Source organism: Leuresthes tenuis, unplaced genomic scaffold, assembly GCF_036924035.1.
Source record: "Leuresthes tenuis unplaced genomic scaffold, fLeuTen1.0.hap1 SCAF_19, whole genome shotgun sequence".
NCBI classification, from domain to species: Eukaryota; Metazoa; Chordata; class Actinopteri; order Atheriniformes; family Atherinopsidae; genus Leuresthes; species Leuresthes tenuis.
The window spans coordinates 10,409,640-10,425,858 of record NW_027325373.1 but is presented as its reverse complement, the minus strand read 5'-3'; the positions used below and the strand labels follow the sequence as shown (position 1 = coordinate 10,425,858).

Sequence of the window (16,219 nt, the reverse complement as noted above, 5' to 3'; positions counted from 1 at the left end):
CTGTTTTTTCTCGTACCTGTAAAACGTACTTCCGCTCAGACCGGAAGTCTTGGTCTACATCCATCATGGTTCCTCCAGTCGCAGTGTCACCGCTCATCAAGGTAACAAAACAAATAATTGAGCCTTAACATCGATGTTGTGAAAGGAGAAATGTCTGAAATATACCCGATTCCCTCTCAGTACACAGAGGTTTGCGAGGTGACCGTTAAAGGTAACTCTTCTAGCTGGCTAGCGAGTGTTTGTCAGCAATGACATTGAGACGCAGGTGAACATTTATTTTCCAAAACAGCGGAAAATCTAAAATATCTTCCGCATTAGTTTGATTCAAGCAGCTATCTCTATTATACCTCTATTATAACGGGCTAGTTGTTGAGCTACGCGGAGTAATGTGCGTTATATCGGTCAGTAACGATAGTGTTTTAGACTGTTTGAAAGGTCAGAAAAAAACTGGACTTCGCCCTTAGTTTTTCTCAGGTTGTATCATAATTTATCTAAGGGAAACGACAAGGTGGCCAGTATTAAATGCAAAGCTGCAGAAACAGAAGCGTTGGCATGTCTCAGCTAGTTATACCAAGATATGACAATTAGGACATGGAGGTAAATACAACTTTATATTTTTTCGCAAAGCAGTGAAAACACCATTAAAAAGGAGAGACAAAAAAGTTTTCCAATTGTTGATCTTACTGACATTTCTCAGCTCACGCACAGCTGGTTAAATACAATTGTTTCGTAGACTAAAACGTGGTGTTGTTTGTTTCAGACGGCCAGATGGTCCGCTCTACTGCTTGGTGTGTTCTACGGGAAGCAGAGGTTTGGTAAGTTCACGTGTGCGCATGCGCCGGGTAGTGTTTCTGTCATTGATCAAACCTGAAGCTGAACGGTTAAAAATCAGCGTTGTTGCTCAACCTTTGAGAATAACTGTAATTTTCTGTTATATTTTTGTTAGGTTGATTTTTTAAAAATTTTTATTATTGATTGATGGAAAATGTTTTGACATGGCGCTAAAGAAAAAGAGTGAAACTGTTTCTGAAAGTCAAAGATGCTTCTACAGAGGGATGGCATATTCCAAGTCATGCCCTTCATAGCCTTTATAGAGCTTGTATTTTTGCACTAAAAGGAATACAGCAATGACTGCCAGTGTTGTTTTTATTTAAGACTACCTGAAGCCAATTGCTGAGGAGGAGAGGATGGTTGAGGAAGCAGAGAAGAAAGTCCGTGAGGAGCAGGAGCGCATCTACAAACAACTGTCCGAAGGTAGTAAAAATGAGGCTTAATTCTTGTCGGTCACCTAAGCAAAGCTTTTGTTGTTTAACGCCATGACGGCATATATTTTGACACTACAGCCGCCACAAAGTGTCTTACCCTTTCTTCTTTTTCTCTGTTTGCAGCAAACTCCGACACCATCCTCAAATGAATTACCTGTGGACTTGTGCTGATATATTCCAAAGTTAATAAAAACCCAAAATATTTTTCATGTAATAACTCCAGGGTGCTTGTGTTTTATGTAGTAAGAGAATACACTGAAGCAGAAAGTAGGTTGTCATTAAGAAAAAAAACAAAATCCTCTCATAACAAAATTACTCTTGACGGGTGTTATCTGAGTTTCATTCATTTGTTGCATGCAAAGCAAGTAAAAAAACAGACACACTGTATGTTTGTGTCCTTCAGTGGGAGATGAGCCAGGCATTGTTTTAATCCCAGCCTACTTTAGCAGTAATCCCAGGATTAGGGTCAGGGGCCTGTAGTAGAAAGTGCAGTGTGGACAGAAGTTATCCCTAAATGCTCTTGTGTGTTGCGTAATAATTCCACCTTCATTACAAACTCTACATTATAGTATAGCACAAGCGACTGCATTATGGGTAACTTCAGTTAAGTCTGTGGCACATGTAATGTTTCAACATTAAACCACAAAATAGATTATGTCACGCCCTGTTTTACTAAAAGATGTCTGTGAAAGTAAATTACCTCTGTTGGTAAAGGGTCAGTCACACTATAGTTTTATTCCTCAGTGAGTCTCGGCTTCATTATTGCAAGAATTAAGTCACACAGCGAGCACATAAAAATACATTTGCTTTATTTGGGTCATCATTGTACACATGGAGCACATGACGAGGCAAGCATTAAAGTACTGACCGTAAAATAAGTCTATTTTAAAAAGTTCTGGGAGTAACCACAGCACATAACGTATTAGTTCATACCTAATGCATAGTCATCTTTGATACACCCATACCTCACTGTGTTTCCATATGTGGAAAATTTTAACATCTGTAAACTGAGGCAAGCACAATAAACTCATAATTCATTAAGTAAGGGAATAAGATTACTCGGTGACATATTTGCCAGTGTTTGCAGATATCTAAATCAAAAATAAGCATCTCTATTTCAACTTGAAAAATATTTTCTTTATATTTACATAAAGTGAGGCAGTATGTACAAGTCATCACACAAAGCCGACTCGCTCCTTTATGCTGTCTCAAACACTCTGTGCCCCAGGGATTGTTATGAGAAAAGCCCTTCGGCTCAGTGGTTAGCGCTGCTGCCTCGCAGCACCACAGTCCTGGGTTCAGGTCTTGAACCTGATCATTTGTTAAGTCTGTACATTCTTTATGTTTCTTCTAGTTATTTGGGTTTCTTCTCGCAACAAAAAGATAATTGTTGCAAATTCCGCTCTTGATTCCTAGAGGTTGTTTATGGCTGACCTCTAAGTTCAATATAGAAGTTTGCAGTTGGGTATTATATGCACAGCTCATTCTTTGAAGCAATTTTAGTGAACTCGCTAGTCCTACTGTTCAAGTACGCGTATGTTGGCGTCCATCTTTCATTTCACAAGTATAGACAAGGACATTTGATTAAGAACATCAGAACAAGAACAATCAGTTTTATCTGGAACCACCTGATTTCCTGGATATAGCCTGTGCTTATTTCAGAAGTAAAGAAGTAAAGTAAAGTTTGTAAAGTATCCTATGATACTTTCACCCACACACAAATTATATACAGAATAAAGGCATCACAAGCATCTACAGACTTTTGCTGCCAGTAAACTTACATGTCTATTGCACTGCATTAACATGTATGACAAGTTGCTGTGCTAAGTGTGGCATATTGAAGATCTACCTGTCAAGGTAAACAAACTCTCATTTGTAAATAGGAAATGACTGGAAGGAGTGAACATTAAATTCATTTTTGGAACATGACTAAAATAATGTACTAACCTAGAGTGTATCTATGTGTTGTGGAACCTAAACTCAATTATACCGTAATGTACAACTTAAGAAAAGAAAATAGAACTCCAAACATATTGTACAGTCTAGGCTGGGGCAAGAAAATAATCGATTAAAGAGAACTTTGTGTTCATTCTGATATAATGTTTCTGTACAGGGGGGGCATTCATCATTTACTGCATAAGGTATTTACAATTTGTGTCCTGTAATGCTTGAAGGATAACGTTTTATGACAAAAAAAGAAAGAAAACATATAAAAGATCGTCGTCATGTGCACATTAAAGATGTCTTTCTCACAAAGAAACACATTCACGCAATACACTCTCCCACCCCAACAAATGTTGATTATCAAAAGATAGGGAAACTGTTTTTAGAATAAGACAAACCTGAAATGCCACAATCGTTCACCGTTGATTCCATTTAAATACAAATACATGTTCAGCCAGGGATCGACAGATGTGCCTTTCATATAAGCATCTGATAGACTGGGCTGTGTTTGCTGTTCCTGCCTTGATCAAAAATAAAACTTTACCTCACATGGTCAGTATTTCTTAAAAAAAAGCAAAAAAACAGCTCTTCTTAGCACACATCTCTCGTTGTTCAGGTTTGTCTTTTCTAATTGGAACCAGTGTTTCTTTCTAACCTCTACAGTGCTTTACATTCACGTATCCACATTGCTGACTTTATGAAGTTTTTTTCCTTGGCGATCAGTCTGATATGTTGGCTGTGGTTCTCAGATAATTCTGAAGTCGGTCCATGATGAGCGTCTACTTACGCTCTCATTACTTACACAGGTCTTTTAGCACATGGAGCAGGTCTTGGATCCTCCACCCCCGGGGTTGTTTGTAGCAGCTATTGGATCAATAATACAATAAATTAAAGTATGTTGTTGAATGAGGAACATTTCTCAGTGATGACTGAGGCCCTGTATGCACAAAAATGGTTAATATGATAACTTTTTGCAACATTTTAAATAATGAAAACTGAACTTTTTGGGGTGAAGTGTTTCCCTCTGTCCAACTGTAACTTTGAGTGTGAAAGGGTCACAAGGTCAGATTTCACACTGCTATCTCCTTTATTTGACGTCAGAATATGCACCAATCTTAGGCTACGTTGCAATGGCGGACATAGCAAAGATATCGCTGGTGCTAACCTTGCTAACAGGACTTCTTGCATGTTTGCACATAAATTTTCAATTACTCACCAATTATATTAAGAAACTGAGGCATCAGAAAGTATTATAGTATACACTGCTCCTTAAAACAACACTCCAACAACACAAAATGTGATGTCAATGCCATCAATTTTGTACCAGTCACAGTCGGACATGAAGCTGCTTTTAGTTGAAGAATGGCTTGAGAATCTTTGTATGTCTTGGATAACTTGTTGCATGTGCTTGAGCTAAGTCACCTGTTCAGTGAGGGGCAGGAAACTGTTAATGAACTCACCTGTCAGTCCTGCATGCTAACTCTGCTGCTCAGGCCATGAGTCCTGCCATGCTACAGTTGGCTTCTGCTGTATGTCTGCTTTCACACGTATTGAGATTTTTTGGGGGAACGAAGAATACCCTTGTTCCTGTTTACTTTTTCTGGTGTTGCTAATTTATTTAAGTTTACATACATTCCATTCATCTTGGATATTGATGTCAACGTAATGTATGGTGAAATGGATACAGAATCAAAACTGTAGGCTTCTCATATTTATTTTGATGACCTTTAGCAGTTGGACCAGATTCTTTTGGTTGGCTTAAAAAAGCTGCTGGCAGAAATGTGATGTATAGTTGATTTGTATTTGTTGTACAATCAGTAAAAGTTTTTAAAAAATTGTTTGGTTCCAAAGCATAGATCACATCTTTGCAGAAGGATCAAGGTCATCATTTTCTGCAGGGCAATTCTAAAAGCTTACTGTTCGTCTGCTTTGTCTGTTTCATGACCAAGATGAATGACTATTTAGAGCAGTTCTCCCTCGTCATTATTCCATTCACTTTGTGCAATATCCCAGTTCCATTGGCTGCAAACAATAATGCTCCAACCAGCGTGATTTAAAGCTTGTAAAGTGTTCCCACCGTTACTCTTCCAAACAAAGCTCTGTTTATTGTAGCCCAATCTTTGTCTCATCTGAATGCCTTTTCTTTGACCGTATTTTCAGTTGCAAACTTCGTCTGAGTCTGAAAATGTCAGGAACTTTGAAGCAGAGCTTTACGTTTACCTGGTTAAAAATGACCCAAGACAAATGTGCCTAACTTGTGTAAATCTAAAATCTTTTTCAGGTTTGGACTGAACTCATTGGTCTTTCTCATTGTACTGTGTAATGGTGACTCCAAAGATTGCTGTCAAATTGCTGTTTTATGTTGCCACCTTAAAACTACCAGCTGCAATCATGATGACTGACAGGAAGTCACAAGGTGATTTTATAACTTACAGCAACACAGCGCCAAGCCTTTTACTATCCTGGGAGGATATCCAAATAAATAAATAATACCCCAATATTGCTATTACAGTCGCCCCAGGATGAGTGTAAAACCAGTAACCAAACAGGTAACACAATGTCAGTGTTTTTGGTTCAGTGTTCTTCCACAGTGAGTCACACCTGATGATTCAAATCACCAGGCATTGATAGTAACTGTTGGGGAAGGAGTGGTCATTCTAAAGAGTCACTGTACCTTTGGCTGCTCCCGCAGCATCTTTCGCAGCCTTCTCTTCCTCAATGGCTTTGAGTTTAGCCTCATACTCCTCTTTTTTAGCATTCCACTCCTTCCTGTTGTTAAGGATGCCATCCAGCATTGGCTGGATTTGTGGGTGGAAGCGAGAAAACTCCTGAGAAGATAAGAGGCAAACAAAGAAAGATGAGAACAAGTACACAGCTTTGCACCTGCCGCAGTTGAAATAAATGAAAGAATAAATAAGTGACTTTTAGCCAACCACTTTGCACTAAATGGGTTGAGAAATGGTCTCACAAAGAAACTTGATAAAGACTGAAAGGAAATATGCTGGTTTAGGATGTGAGTGAAGATGCAAAAAAATTACCTTGTAGACAAAGGTGCAGACAAAGTCAATGAAACCACACTGTAGCTTTGGAAGTTCTGCTGACTTGTTTCTATCCATCATGGGCTGGTGACAAGGGCAGAATTAAATCATAGCTGGTCAATATCCAACTTGGATTTAACAGATGTTTTACTGATGATTACTTTAGTTTAATTTACGAAGCTCTCGATTGGCAATAGTCTGTTTTTTTGTTGTTGTTTGTAAGAGGATGAATAAGTTCTACTGTCATTCTGAAGTTTTACATATCAGGATAAAATTAAGATTAATTTTCTCCTTACTAGTTCTTATCATTAGGTAAATAGAACAATGCATAAGACTGTCATCATTTATGTACAAAAACAAAGCCAAAATGCAAAAGAAGTTTATGAAAAATGAAGTACTGCTCAAGACTGAATGGCTTATAGAACCATCTTTCGCGGCAATAATTTGAAGTTATTGTTCTCCGTATAATGTCGTCAGTTTCTCACATTGTTGTGGAGGAACTTTGTCCCATTCTGCTTTACAACGTTGCACCAGTTTATTGAGATTTGCAGGCATTCATTTATGCACAGTTCTTTTAAGGTGCATCGGACCATTGCAACAATTCTTTTCTGCAAGGTGTCCAGTATGATCATAAATGGCCACTTTGGTCTCGTCTGTCCAAAGGACGCTGTTGCAGAAATCTTGTGGTTTGTTCAGATGGAGCTGCCGTGTTCTTTTCAGAGAGAAGAGGCTTTTCCCTGCAACCCTTCCAAGAGTCTGAGATGTAGCTATTCGCTTTTTTTTCACAGCTTCTCTGCACAAAGGTGAATTTGCTGGGATGTTTCCTCCTGGGAAGATTGCCAACTGACTCTATGTTTTCTGCATGGGCAACACAAAATGCTCATCCAGGATAATTGTTGATGTCTTCTCCAGATGATGACACTCCAGACCAGCAAACTGCCAAAACTTCTGTCTTTATGGAGATGTTTATACTTTATTATGTTTAATTGATCAGGTGCATTTGATTAGCAGCACCTGCTGCTACATGCCTTTGTAATTGATATGGTAGCTGTAAGTTTTTACTTAGTTTTTCTAACTGCTTCTTCATTTTGGCTTTTTTTATTAGAAACATAATGATACAGTGTAATATGTCCTGTGCTTAAGGTATATTTACCTAATTTCAATATATGATGAGGACCAGATGATTTTTATCATGTCCTGACATGTAAAATCTTCACATTTTTTGCTTTGTTTTGTCATAACACATAAATACGTTCAGGACATGTGAAACGTATCTGCAGACATGTTTCAAATCAATATTCATTCATCCCAACTTTCTTACTTACAATGGGTTGTTGTTCTAGAACTGTCCTTTCCAAATCACCCTGTTCCCAAAACTCTGCCGCCACAGACAAGGCAACCTGAAAGACGCACACAGTTATCTTTTCAGAACCAGTTCACAAACAAATAAACATGCTGAAAACAAACCTGAAAACAAATTTCCACACGTTAATCAATTCAATCACTGACACTTATTGACACCAGCTTTGCTACCCCTTGATTGACTTGTTTCTGTGCTTCTCACCTTGCTCTGTACTTCCCAGGGCTTCGTGATGGCGGACAAGTCGCACGCAGTCATCATCATAGCCCTGAAATGGTAGAAATATTTCCAGTTTCATAGAAATGCATAGAATCAACGAACCCTGAGTCAGCTTGTTGTCCTTACATGACAATCTCTTTTCTGGTTGTTTCTAGAGACATGAAGTCCACCCATTTCTTTTCATCTTCATATGTGTGTGAGAGGTCCACGATCTTTTGGAACATGGTTCTCTTCCTGGGAGGGTACAAGGACATAAAAAATGTTACTCTTGTCCCACTTATGTTTAATATATTTGTTCTTTATGACTATTCAAGAAGAGTCTAAACCAGCTGGTAAATCAAATGAGAAATGTCACTTACTTGAAATAAAGAGCCAGGTCGGTAGCGATGATGGCGATGTCCATGAGATGAATCACGTGATCTATCTGTCGCCTGTGAAGATTCTGGTAGATATTCAGTGACTGCAGATGAAATGAGGGGAGAGAAGTGGGCATCGTCATATTAACTGACTTTAAAGACATGCACATATTTGGTGGGATTGATTTCTAATTCATGCCATCTTGTTCACCTCGTCAGCCAGGAGGAACTTTCCAAACTCTAGATGGTGCCGTTCCAGGATGGAAGAACCGTGCAACTTTGCCAAAGGGTTACCAGATCTATTGGAGCAACAAAAATCCTCAGATATTGGATGACCATCACAATTACAGAAGCTACAGTTTCATCAGTGCAAGTAAACATGACCGAGGCACAAGTGCTTGTCATGTAAATATGAACTTGTGACTTTTCTTTAGCAATTTTTTTAAATCTTTAACACTTCCAGAATGTAATGAATTCCACATTTATAGCCCTTTTTTCTTAAAATAAGCCACTGCTTTGAAGTTCCCTTTCAAAATCTTCAAGTTTGCTTAGGAGTAATTCAATGGAGTGGACATTTTTAATTTTACTATAGAACTCCCTGTGATCACAGTATGGCTTTCCAGCTTAAAGGCCAAGCTCTTAAGAAAAAAGGCTAACATTGATCTGAGCCGCTCACGAGTATATAAAAGTTTAAATTGTATAAACCAGTTTTAGCCTGTAGGCCTCACTTCCTTTTGTTCAGTTGCTTTGTTTGACCATTCTGTGGATGCTTATGTGACACCCATGATGTTGTGTCCTAGCTGCTCAGTACTTGTGCTTAGAAAAAATATTGCTGTTTGAAACAAATTCAGACTACAACAAATACATTAAAAAACAGAGGACACCCCTGTTTGAAAATCTCTGTTAGGGAGTATGTTGACTGCACATTCAACACCATTACCGTACTAAATCAACAAATAGAAACCATGACAACAGCTTAACCAGACCTTTGAGTCTTGAATAAATCTTTTTAATTGTCATGATTAAAATATAGGTAGATGTGCTCCTAAAGCATAAGATGATATTTGTGATATTTCACAGCAAGATGAGTTACTTAGAAACATATGCAAAGGACAGACCTTCCCGTGCAAAGTTTAAGTTACTTTTTCATTATCTAAGAAGAAATAAAAATGTTCCCTTTGCACTTACTTGACCTGGTACAAGTTGTTTGTTCCTCTGTGATCAATATCATGCAGGAACCCTGCAGTTATCATGGCCATTACCTCCAGGTCAGTGTAGTATCGCTTCAGCATCCCTGTCTGAGCACACAAAGACACACACAAGTGTTCCAAACAAGGAAAATGCACGCCACTCATAGCTTTGGGAGACTGCAACAAGGACTAAAATGCAATGTTTGTCTTCTGTTTTTAGGCTATTGCCCAATAAAGTAAAAAACAAACATTAATTTGAAAATGCTTCTGTTGTAAATGGAGGTTAACACACAGTACAAACTATACCGTTAATAGCGTAAACATGGTCTGCCCCACGTTGAAGCCATGACGCCAGTTGTGGTAGGTGATTTTTCTGTAACCTTTGCTGACTGAGTACATGAAGCGAACCAGCACCTGAGTGAAGAGCAGAGAACTGATTTCTCAAACTGATTTCTCAAAGATTAAATGGATCTACTGTATAGTGTGTCTGCTTTTACCTCTTGAGGGATCTGGAACTTCTTGACCACTCCGACTTCGTAATACATCTGAATCCCACATTTCACCAGCTCCATCTCTGTGCAGTTAAAATCCGAAAAGCGGAACTCATAGATCTCAAATTTCTTGATCAGCTGAGGAAGGTTTTTTTTCTAAGAAGGGAAAAGCATAAACAAAATATGAGTGATGTTTTTCTTTCTTTTTTTTTTTTTTTTAAATGGCCACTTCTGACCTATTGTGTCACCCTCAGAATCCAGTGGATTAGTCAAATTTACTTTCTCTACTAAATACGAAAGACGTGTGCTTGAACACCCAAGTACACAAGTCTCAACTTTACCAGGATGTCGTGGAGGTCCTCCTCTTCACAATCCCTGGGTTCACAGCCATAGAGATCTCTCGTGTTCTGGAAGAAACAGGAGAAGAAAATCTTAAAATAAATGCTTGAACAGATCAAAGAAAGATCAAAGAGTAACTGCAAAAAATAGTTAAGGGTACTCCAGTGAAATGCTCATACAGAATTTACATATTCCAGTTTTAATAATCACTTAATTGGTACAGAACTGACCAGAATATTCTGAATTTCATCATCCCGACATTTAACATGGTAGAGCACCATGTCCTGAGCAATATCTTTCCGGTTCTCAAGCTTGTTCATCTTGTCGTAGGTGTCCGTGTTCAAAGCTGACCATCCCAGGAACTGAGTCAAAGCCTAAGACACAGAAATCGTACAGTTCCTCAGTTTCTGACTTAAAAAGCCATGACATCTAAGTATATCAACCATTCCATACACAGAAAAGCCTTTAATTGCCTGGCAAATAGTTGTTTTGCTGGGTAATTTCACATTACCTCCATGAGCTGCTCATCCTGATCATCAAAAGGCTTCCCATCTTTTCGGTTGTAAAACGTTGCCACACCGACTATCTCTTCTTTCTTGTTGACGATGGGGAGTGAGAGAACATTTTTTATGGTCCAGCCACTGTCGTCCAGCGCCTCTGTCTGCAACAACAAAGCAACATGAGATCCCTGAGCTGCTCTTCGAGAAGGAGCTTCGACTCCAGCTGGATTTATACAATTCATCTCACCTGAAACTGGAACATCTCGTCAGCAGCTGCATTCATAATGTTACAAATCTGAAGAGCAGAAAGAGAATACATTGATCAGTTCGGAGGATGTGCAGGTAACTGTGTGGTCTATGCAGCCCTAAGTGATTCAGAAGTTTATTCCAATGAATAAATGAGAAACTCACAAAACCACTCTCAGCAACGTAAGTCGGCAGGCCGCTTCTCAAGGCCCAGTGATCCGGAGTTGGAGTGCTGTGTGACAGACGAGCAACAGACAAGTTAGCAGATGTGATTGTCTCTAAACTGTAACGATATGCTTTCATAATTCATTGATATCTTTAAAAATGATTTTTAATACACAAATGTTCTTAATTCTGGAAATTACTTTCCTAGGGTTGAGTTATTATTTAATTTGCTATGCCTTTAAAAAGCAAACTAATACTCACAGCTAGACAAACTTTAAAATGACAAAGGTTTTGCTTACGGTATGACTTTAATTTCTTCTTTTCCATGTAAGATGTAATCAATCACTTTGTAGAAAATTACCTCCTACAAAGAGAATAAAACAAGGAAGTTAGAGAGAGATAAAAAAAAAAGACCAGAAGGATCAATAAGTAGAGGGCTAATAATACAGCAAGAGAAATTCAATTAAAAAGATGTACCCTGCCATCAGGAGTTACAGGGCCAGAGTAAGGTGGCTGCTCTCCCATCAACACGGGCCAGATATCAAAGAACTCCTGCATGGACATGGACACAAGTTATTAAAGTCAAGGTACTAAATAACCAGCACAAAAAGGGGCCATTATCACAGAAAGACACATTACCTTTTCCTTTGTCATGTCCAGTAAACCAACAGAGTAGCGGTCACAGTTGAGGTAGGCTCGGACTGTATACAAGGCTTTGTGAAACTGTCGCTCAATGTCGGTCAGCTCTTCAAAAACCTTGTTGGCAGACCACAGTAGCAGCTGGAAAACATGGCACACACACAGCATGTGACACATCTCATTGAGTGTATCTGCGGAAATACCACATTTCTCTATTTGTTTCAAAGGCGTGGAATGTAATATGGAGCTTGACAGACTGTAGCCCAGTACCTGTCCTTTACGTGTCTCACAGTTGTGGAGATAACTCAGGTGGAAGATCTTTAAGTTCAGAGAGGCAATTTTCAGGTACTTCATGAAGAGCTGAATTGACAAAAACCATTACATGTCACAACAAGATCTCTGACATCAAGACATTCAAACTCAATTATGTCATGTACATTTCAGTAAACATGAATATTTATTATTTCAGCCATAGGAGAGTACATTTTACACATTTTTCATGTATTTTTACATTGTAAGCTTCATGTGAACAGGACATCTTTGTTATTGATCATATTTCCTTGGAGAAAGTAGAGTTTATGCTATGTCCATGCTAAAGGAAATTTCCCTGATAATGGGTTAGAATATGGGATGTTGTTTTGTTTTGTTTGTCTAGATCTTACATAATTAACCTGCTCTGGGTCATTTTGCTGTAGACTTACTGTAATTACAGTTCAGGAGGAACTATATCCATCACTCAGATGACATGATGGATTAGACCTGACGTTTATTGAACATGCTCTGGTCCACCACATAAAGGGTGTCATAGCCTATTACTTTAAACGCGGGATATTCCCTGAGTTTAGCGATACACTTGATATTTTTTAACTATCATCATATTTTCTTACTAAAAAGATTTAATGTCTTCATGTGACTTTCTTAAGTTTTGAGTTAAAGGGAGGGACAGATTTTGGCCGTGTTTCAGAAACCACGACTTTACTTTGAGACTTCGGTTCTGTGTGTTTTGTGCATTGCTGCTTGTGTGCTTGAGACTCACGTCTTCGTCCTCAGCAGTGAAATGTGGTCCAGTGGTCTTGTTCAGAGCCATGATCACTCCCAACATGTCTTTGCCACTGAGGATGGGCGAAGCCAGAACGTTCTTGGTCTGGTATTCTGTGAGTTCATCAACGAATGAGCTGAAGTGCTCGCTCTAAAAAGCCAGAAAGTGTGCATTTATCAGAAAACCCTCAGCTTATTGAAGTATTCACCGTTCTTATTGTTTTTTTGTTTAATCTGTGCTGGTACAATATGCTGTTAACATACTACAACTTTACTGTCCCAAGTCTTTATCTTTTAGAATGTCAGTGGATTGTTTAGAATACAAACAGACACAAATTTAGATATTCTGATGATCTGATTTAGATTCCTGCTGACTAAATGCCAGAGGCGTCTAATCCACAGCTAAAGCAAGGCTGATGGGATCTGAAAATAAATGGATTATGTCTGACAAGGGGATTTACACCCTCACTTGGTCAAGTATACAGTAGCTATGAGAGGCTAACTCTTCTCCTACTTGTTCACAACCAACAGGCTTTGGTCATGATATGAAATCACAGAAGGATTCATGAATGCAAGCAGAGTCATTGTGATCATGCAACTCACTGTTATAATAACCTAGTAATCTGGTTTTGACTTTATGAGCAGAATTATTTTTTGCGGACACAAATTATGTCTGAATCCTTGGACTTTGGGACCCAACGTGTTTGTGCAGAAACTAGATCCCACCATTAATTTGTAGATTACATCAATTCCATTCTCACAGCAACTAGTTTTTTTCCTTATTATCTAAAAGAAACTTGTCTTCTCATTGTGCAGCAATACAATCTATTATTCATAGGCTGCACCATATTCTTCTCATTTGATAAAAAAAAGATTAAATTAATATTTAGTTATCATGCATACTTTAACTGTGTTGCCTTTTTCCATGTGTGATCTATCATTGCTTTTTCATTTGCAATATTACACTCTCAGCATTGAGAATCTGTTCTCAGCCTTTTCTTTCACTTGAGGCCTGCATATTGCTTAAAAACATTTCATGCCACCTCTCAGTTGTCATATTTATTAATGATTTACAATCGATAGTGATTAAGAAGATGTGGCTCCTGATGGTGATATCAGGAATCACACTATGAAGTGTACCTGTAGATATGCTTTATATCAACACATCATACAGATAAGGCTTCATTATCCTAAGCTTAGCGGTACTTCTCGGTAATGCATCATTTCGCTATGACTACCTGGCAAATTTAAGCTGCCCACCCTCCTCCTCCCTCTTTACCTGTTTGACATCTTTCACATTAACAGTCTTCTTGGTCAGGGCCACATTGCCGACTATTCCCAAGTCCAGTGGGTAGACGATCTCAGAGTCCGGTGGCACCACACAGTCCTCCAGCACTGAATCTACGCCCACGTTGAAGAGCCTTGTGGCCAGCTCTCCGATGCCGTTCCTCTGCCGGTACATGAACAGGCTGCAGCGGTCAGCGTGAATGAGAGCACCGAGCCTCTTCAGGATCTTGAAGACCACTTTTTCCATGTTGATGCTCTCTTGCATATCTTTGATCAGGTCATACATTATTAGGCTTTCTTCAACCTTGAAAAAAGAGACAATTATAACTCCTTTTTTCAGAATCACACAGGAGCTTACATTATTCTAGCTACAACAAGCTCTCTGAAGATGTAGAAATTTGTTTAAAAGTACCTCGATTTTTATTGTGTTTTTTTTTGTTTCCAATAAACAAGTAAATAACATGTAATCTACCTGACCGAGCTCCTGAAACTGGCTGAAGTCAACCTGTTTCTCTGGGAGTCCTGAGATTTTCGATATGGAAGAAGGGTTCATCTTCTTGGCAAAGTAGTTTTGAGCAAATGCAGGGTTGCCTTTAAGGAACTGTTCCACATCTTCCTTTTGCACACCCATGGTTACTTCTTCCTCCTCTTCTCCCAAATGTCCCTTGTCTACTCCCTTTTCAGCTCAGTGAAGGAGCTTCCTCTGGATCCGATGCTGCTCTAATAGAGCTACCTCCAACTTCTCCAACTAGAAACAAAATGAGCAATTCAACACTTATAAGGGGCCTGCTATTTCCTCTACTTTACCCCCTAAAGAAAGAAACAGATCTTACCCAGGTGTTATGCGGAGAGGGGGGAAGAAGAGTCGGACACATTCAAATACAGGTAAAAAAAAAATAATAATCCCCCCCTGTTAGTAGGATGAGTGGACTGCAAGAGGGAAAGCCCTGAGTAGAAGGCAGAGAGCTGAATCCAAACAATCCCTCTGTCATCAGCAGATAGTGCTGAAGGTTAGCAGGGATCTGCCTATGCTAAACTCATCAGCTGACCATGTAGTAATAGATATGTGGGCCAAAGGATCCAGCCCTCACCGTGCATCAGTACATTCAGTACCTGTAAGGCATATATCAAAGTCTGATACTACCATCAAACATTTGTTCAGCTACACACACAGAAATACACACTGTACCATTCAACACAGAGGAGAACATTTCATTTTCTCGAATGTGCATGATTTATTTTACGGTGCTTCTTTACAGAGGCTTTCTCCGATTTTCCTTTTCATTAGACCAACAATGATATATTTGGTGTGCTTCGATATCAAAGCAGCTGATCAAAAAGCAGCAAGAAATTAAAGATATAATAAATGAAACCAAAAAAAATCTAGTTCAGGTTAGTATATTACTGGAACTGATCCAAAATTGTACATAAAAATTGTATAAAGAACCATGTTAAAGAAATTTTGTGCAGTGATTCTGTGTTTCATGTTTACTGTACCAAGGATGGGTAAAAATTACACATACTACCATGTTTCCAACACATTCTCTGCTAGATTTGTAAGGTGACTTAATTTGAGTTGATTATAAATCAACAGAATGTGCAGCAGTGTAAAAGGTACTTAATTTACAGTTACATATATATGCAATGCAACGTATATGTCCCGTGTGTACAGAGTGCTGTTTCTGCTTCTCAGGTGTACCTGTACGAGCTCTTTATGTCCTTATTAAACGAGACTTCCTCTGGCATAAGCCCTATTTAGTTAGGATGCTTGCTGATTATCTCAGCAACCCAACTCTCTGATTTTCTCCATAAGCAATCTTACATGAAGCCTAAAAGGAGGAAATATTGAGATGTTCTGCACCTCCAAAGGAATATTAATCCTTTCATTCAGAGCTAGGAGGACCTGTCTATAATAAGGCTCCATAAATACCTTTCACAAAAGGTCAAATAGATAATCTGCTTCCACTATAATAGATTACGGCAGGTCCAAATATGTGTATGAGTGTGTGAGTGTGAGTCTGGTCTGTGCCCAGGCCTGGACTGGGACAAAAATTTGGCCCTGGACTTTTTGGTCCAGACTGGCCCACCACAATCCGTGTGCAGATACTGTGCCAACTCGGGCCGTTGATGTACTGTGGCCTA

General features: G+C 38.9%; 1 protein-coding gene across 1 annotated transcript; it reads right to left on the bottom strand.

Moving 5' to 3' along the window:
- Positions 1-4,020: 4,020 nt before the first annotated feature.
- pde6b (phosphodiesterase 6B, cGMP-specific, rod, beta) lies at positions 4,021-14,708 on the bottom strand. Its single transcript, XM_072371782.1, has 23 exons — positions 14,550-14,708; positions 14,070-14,381; positions 12,789-12,941; positions 12,023-12,112; positions 11,753-11,893; positions 11,591-11,665; positions 11,413-11,477; positions 11,114-11,180; positions 10,950-10,997; positions 10,714-10,863; positions 10,433-10,576; positions 10,205-10,270; positions 9,870-10,019; positions 9,679-9,786; positions 9,371-9,480; positions 8,394-8,481; positions 8,186-8,286; positions 7,953-8,060; positions 7,812-7,875; positions 7,573-7,647; positions 6,248-6,331; positions 5,884-6,037; positions 4,021-4,073 (listed from the first exon to the last, which is right to left on the bottom strand). Exons 1-23 carry the CDS (start codon positions 14,706-14,708, stop codon positions 4,021-4,023), a joined length of 2,565 nt encoding a protein of 854 aa, XP_072227883.1.
- Positions 14,709-16,219: the final 1,511 nt, after the last annotated feature.

What these genes read in the sequence shown, in the direction of transcription:
- pde6b (XM_072371782.1), bottom strand. Translation starts at nt 14,708, where the DNA reads ATGGGTGTGCAAAAGGAAGATGTGGAACAGTTCCTTAAAGGCAACCCT. An exon ending in ATGAAATTCAGAATATTCTG is followed by an intron (nt 10,271 to 10,432) that starts GTCAGTTCTGTA and finishes TGTTTCTTCCAG; the next exon opens with AACACGAGAGATCTCTATGG. An exon ending in TTCTAGAACAACAACCCATT is followed by an intron (nt 6,332 to 7,572) that starts GTAAGTAAGAAA and finishes CCTTGTCACCAG; the next exon opens with CCCATGATGGATAGAAACAA.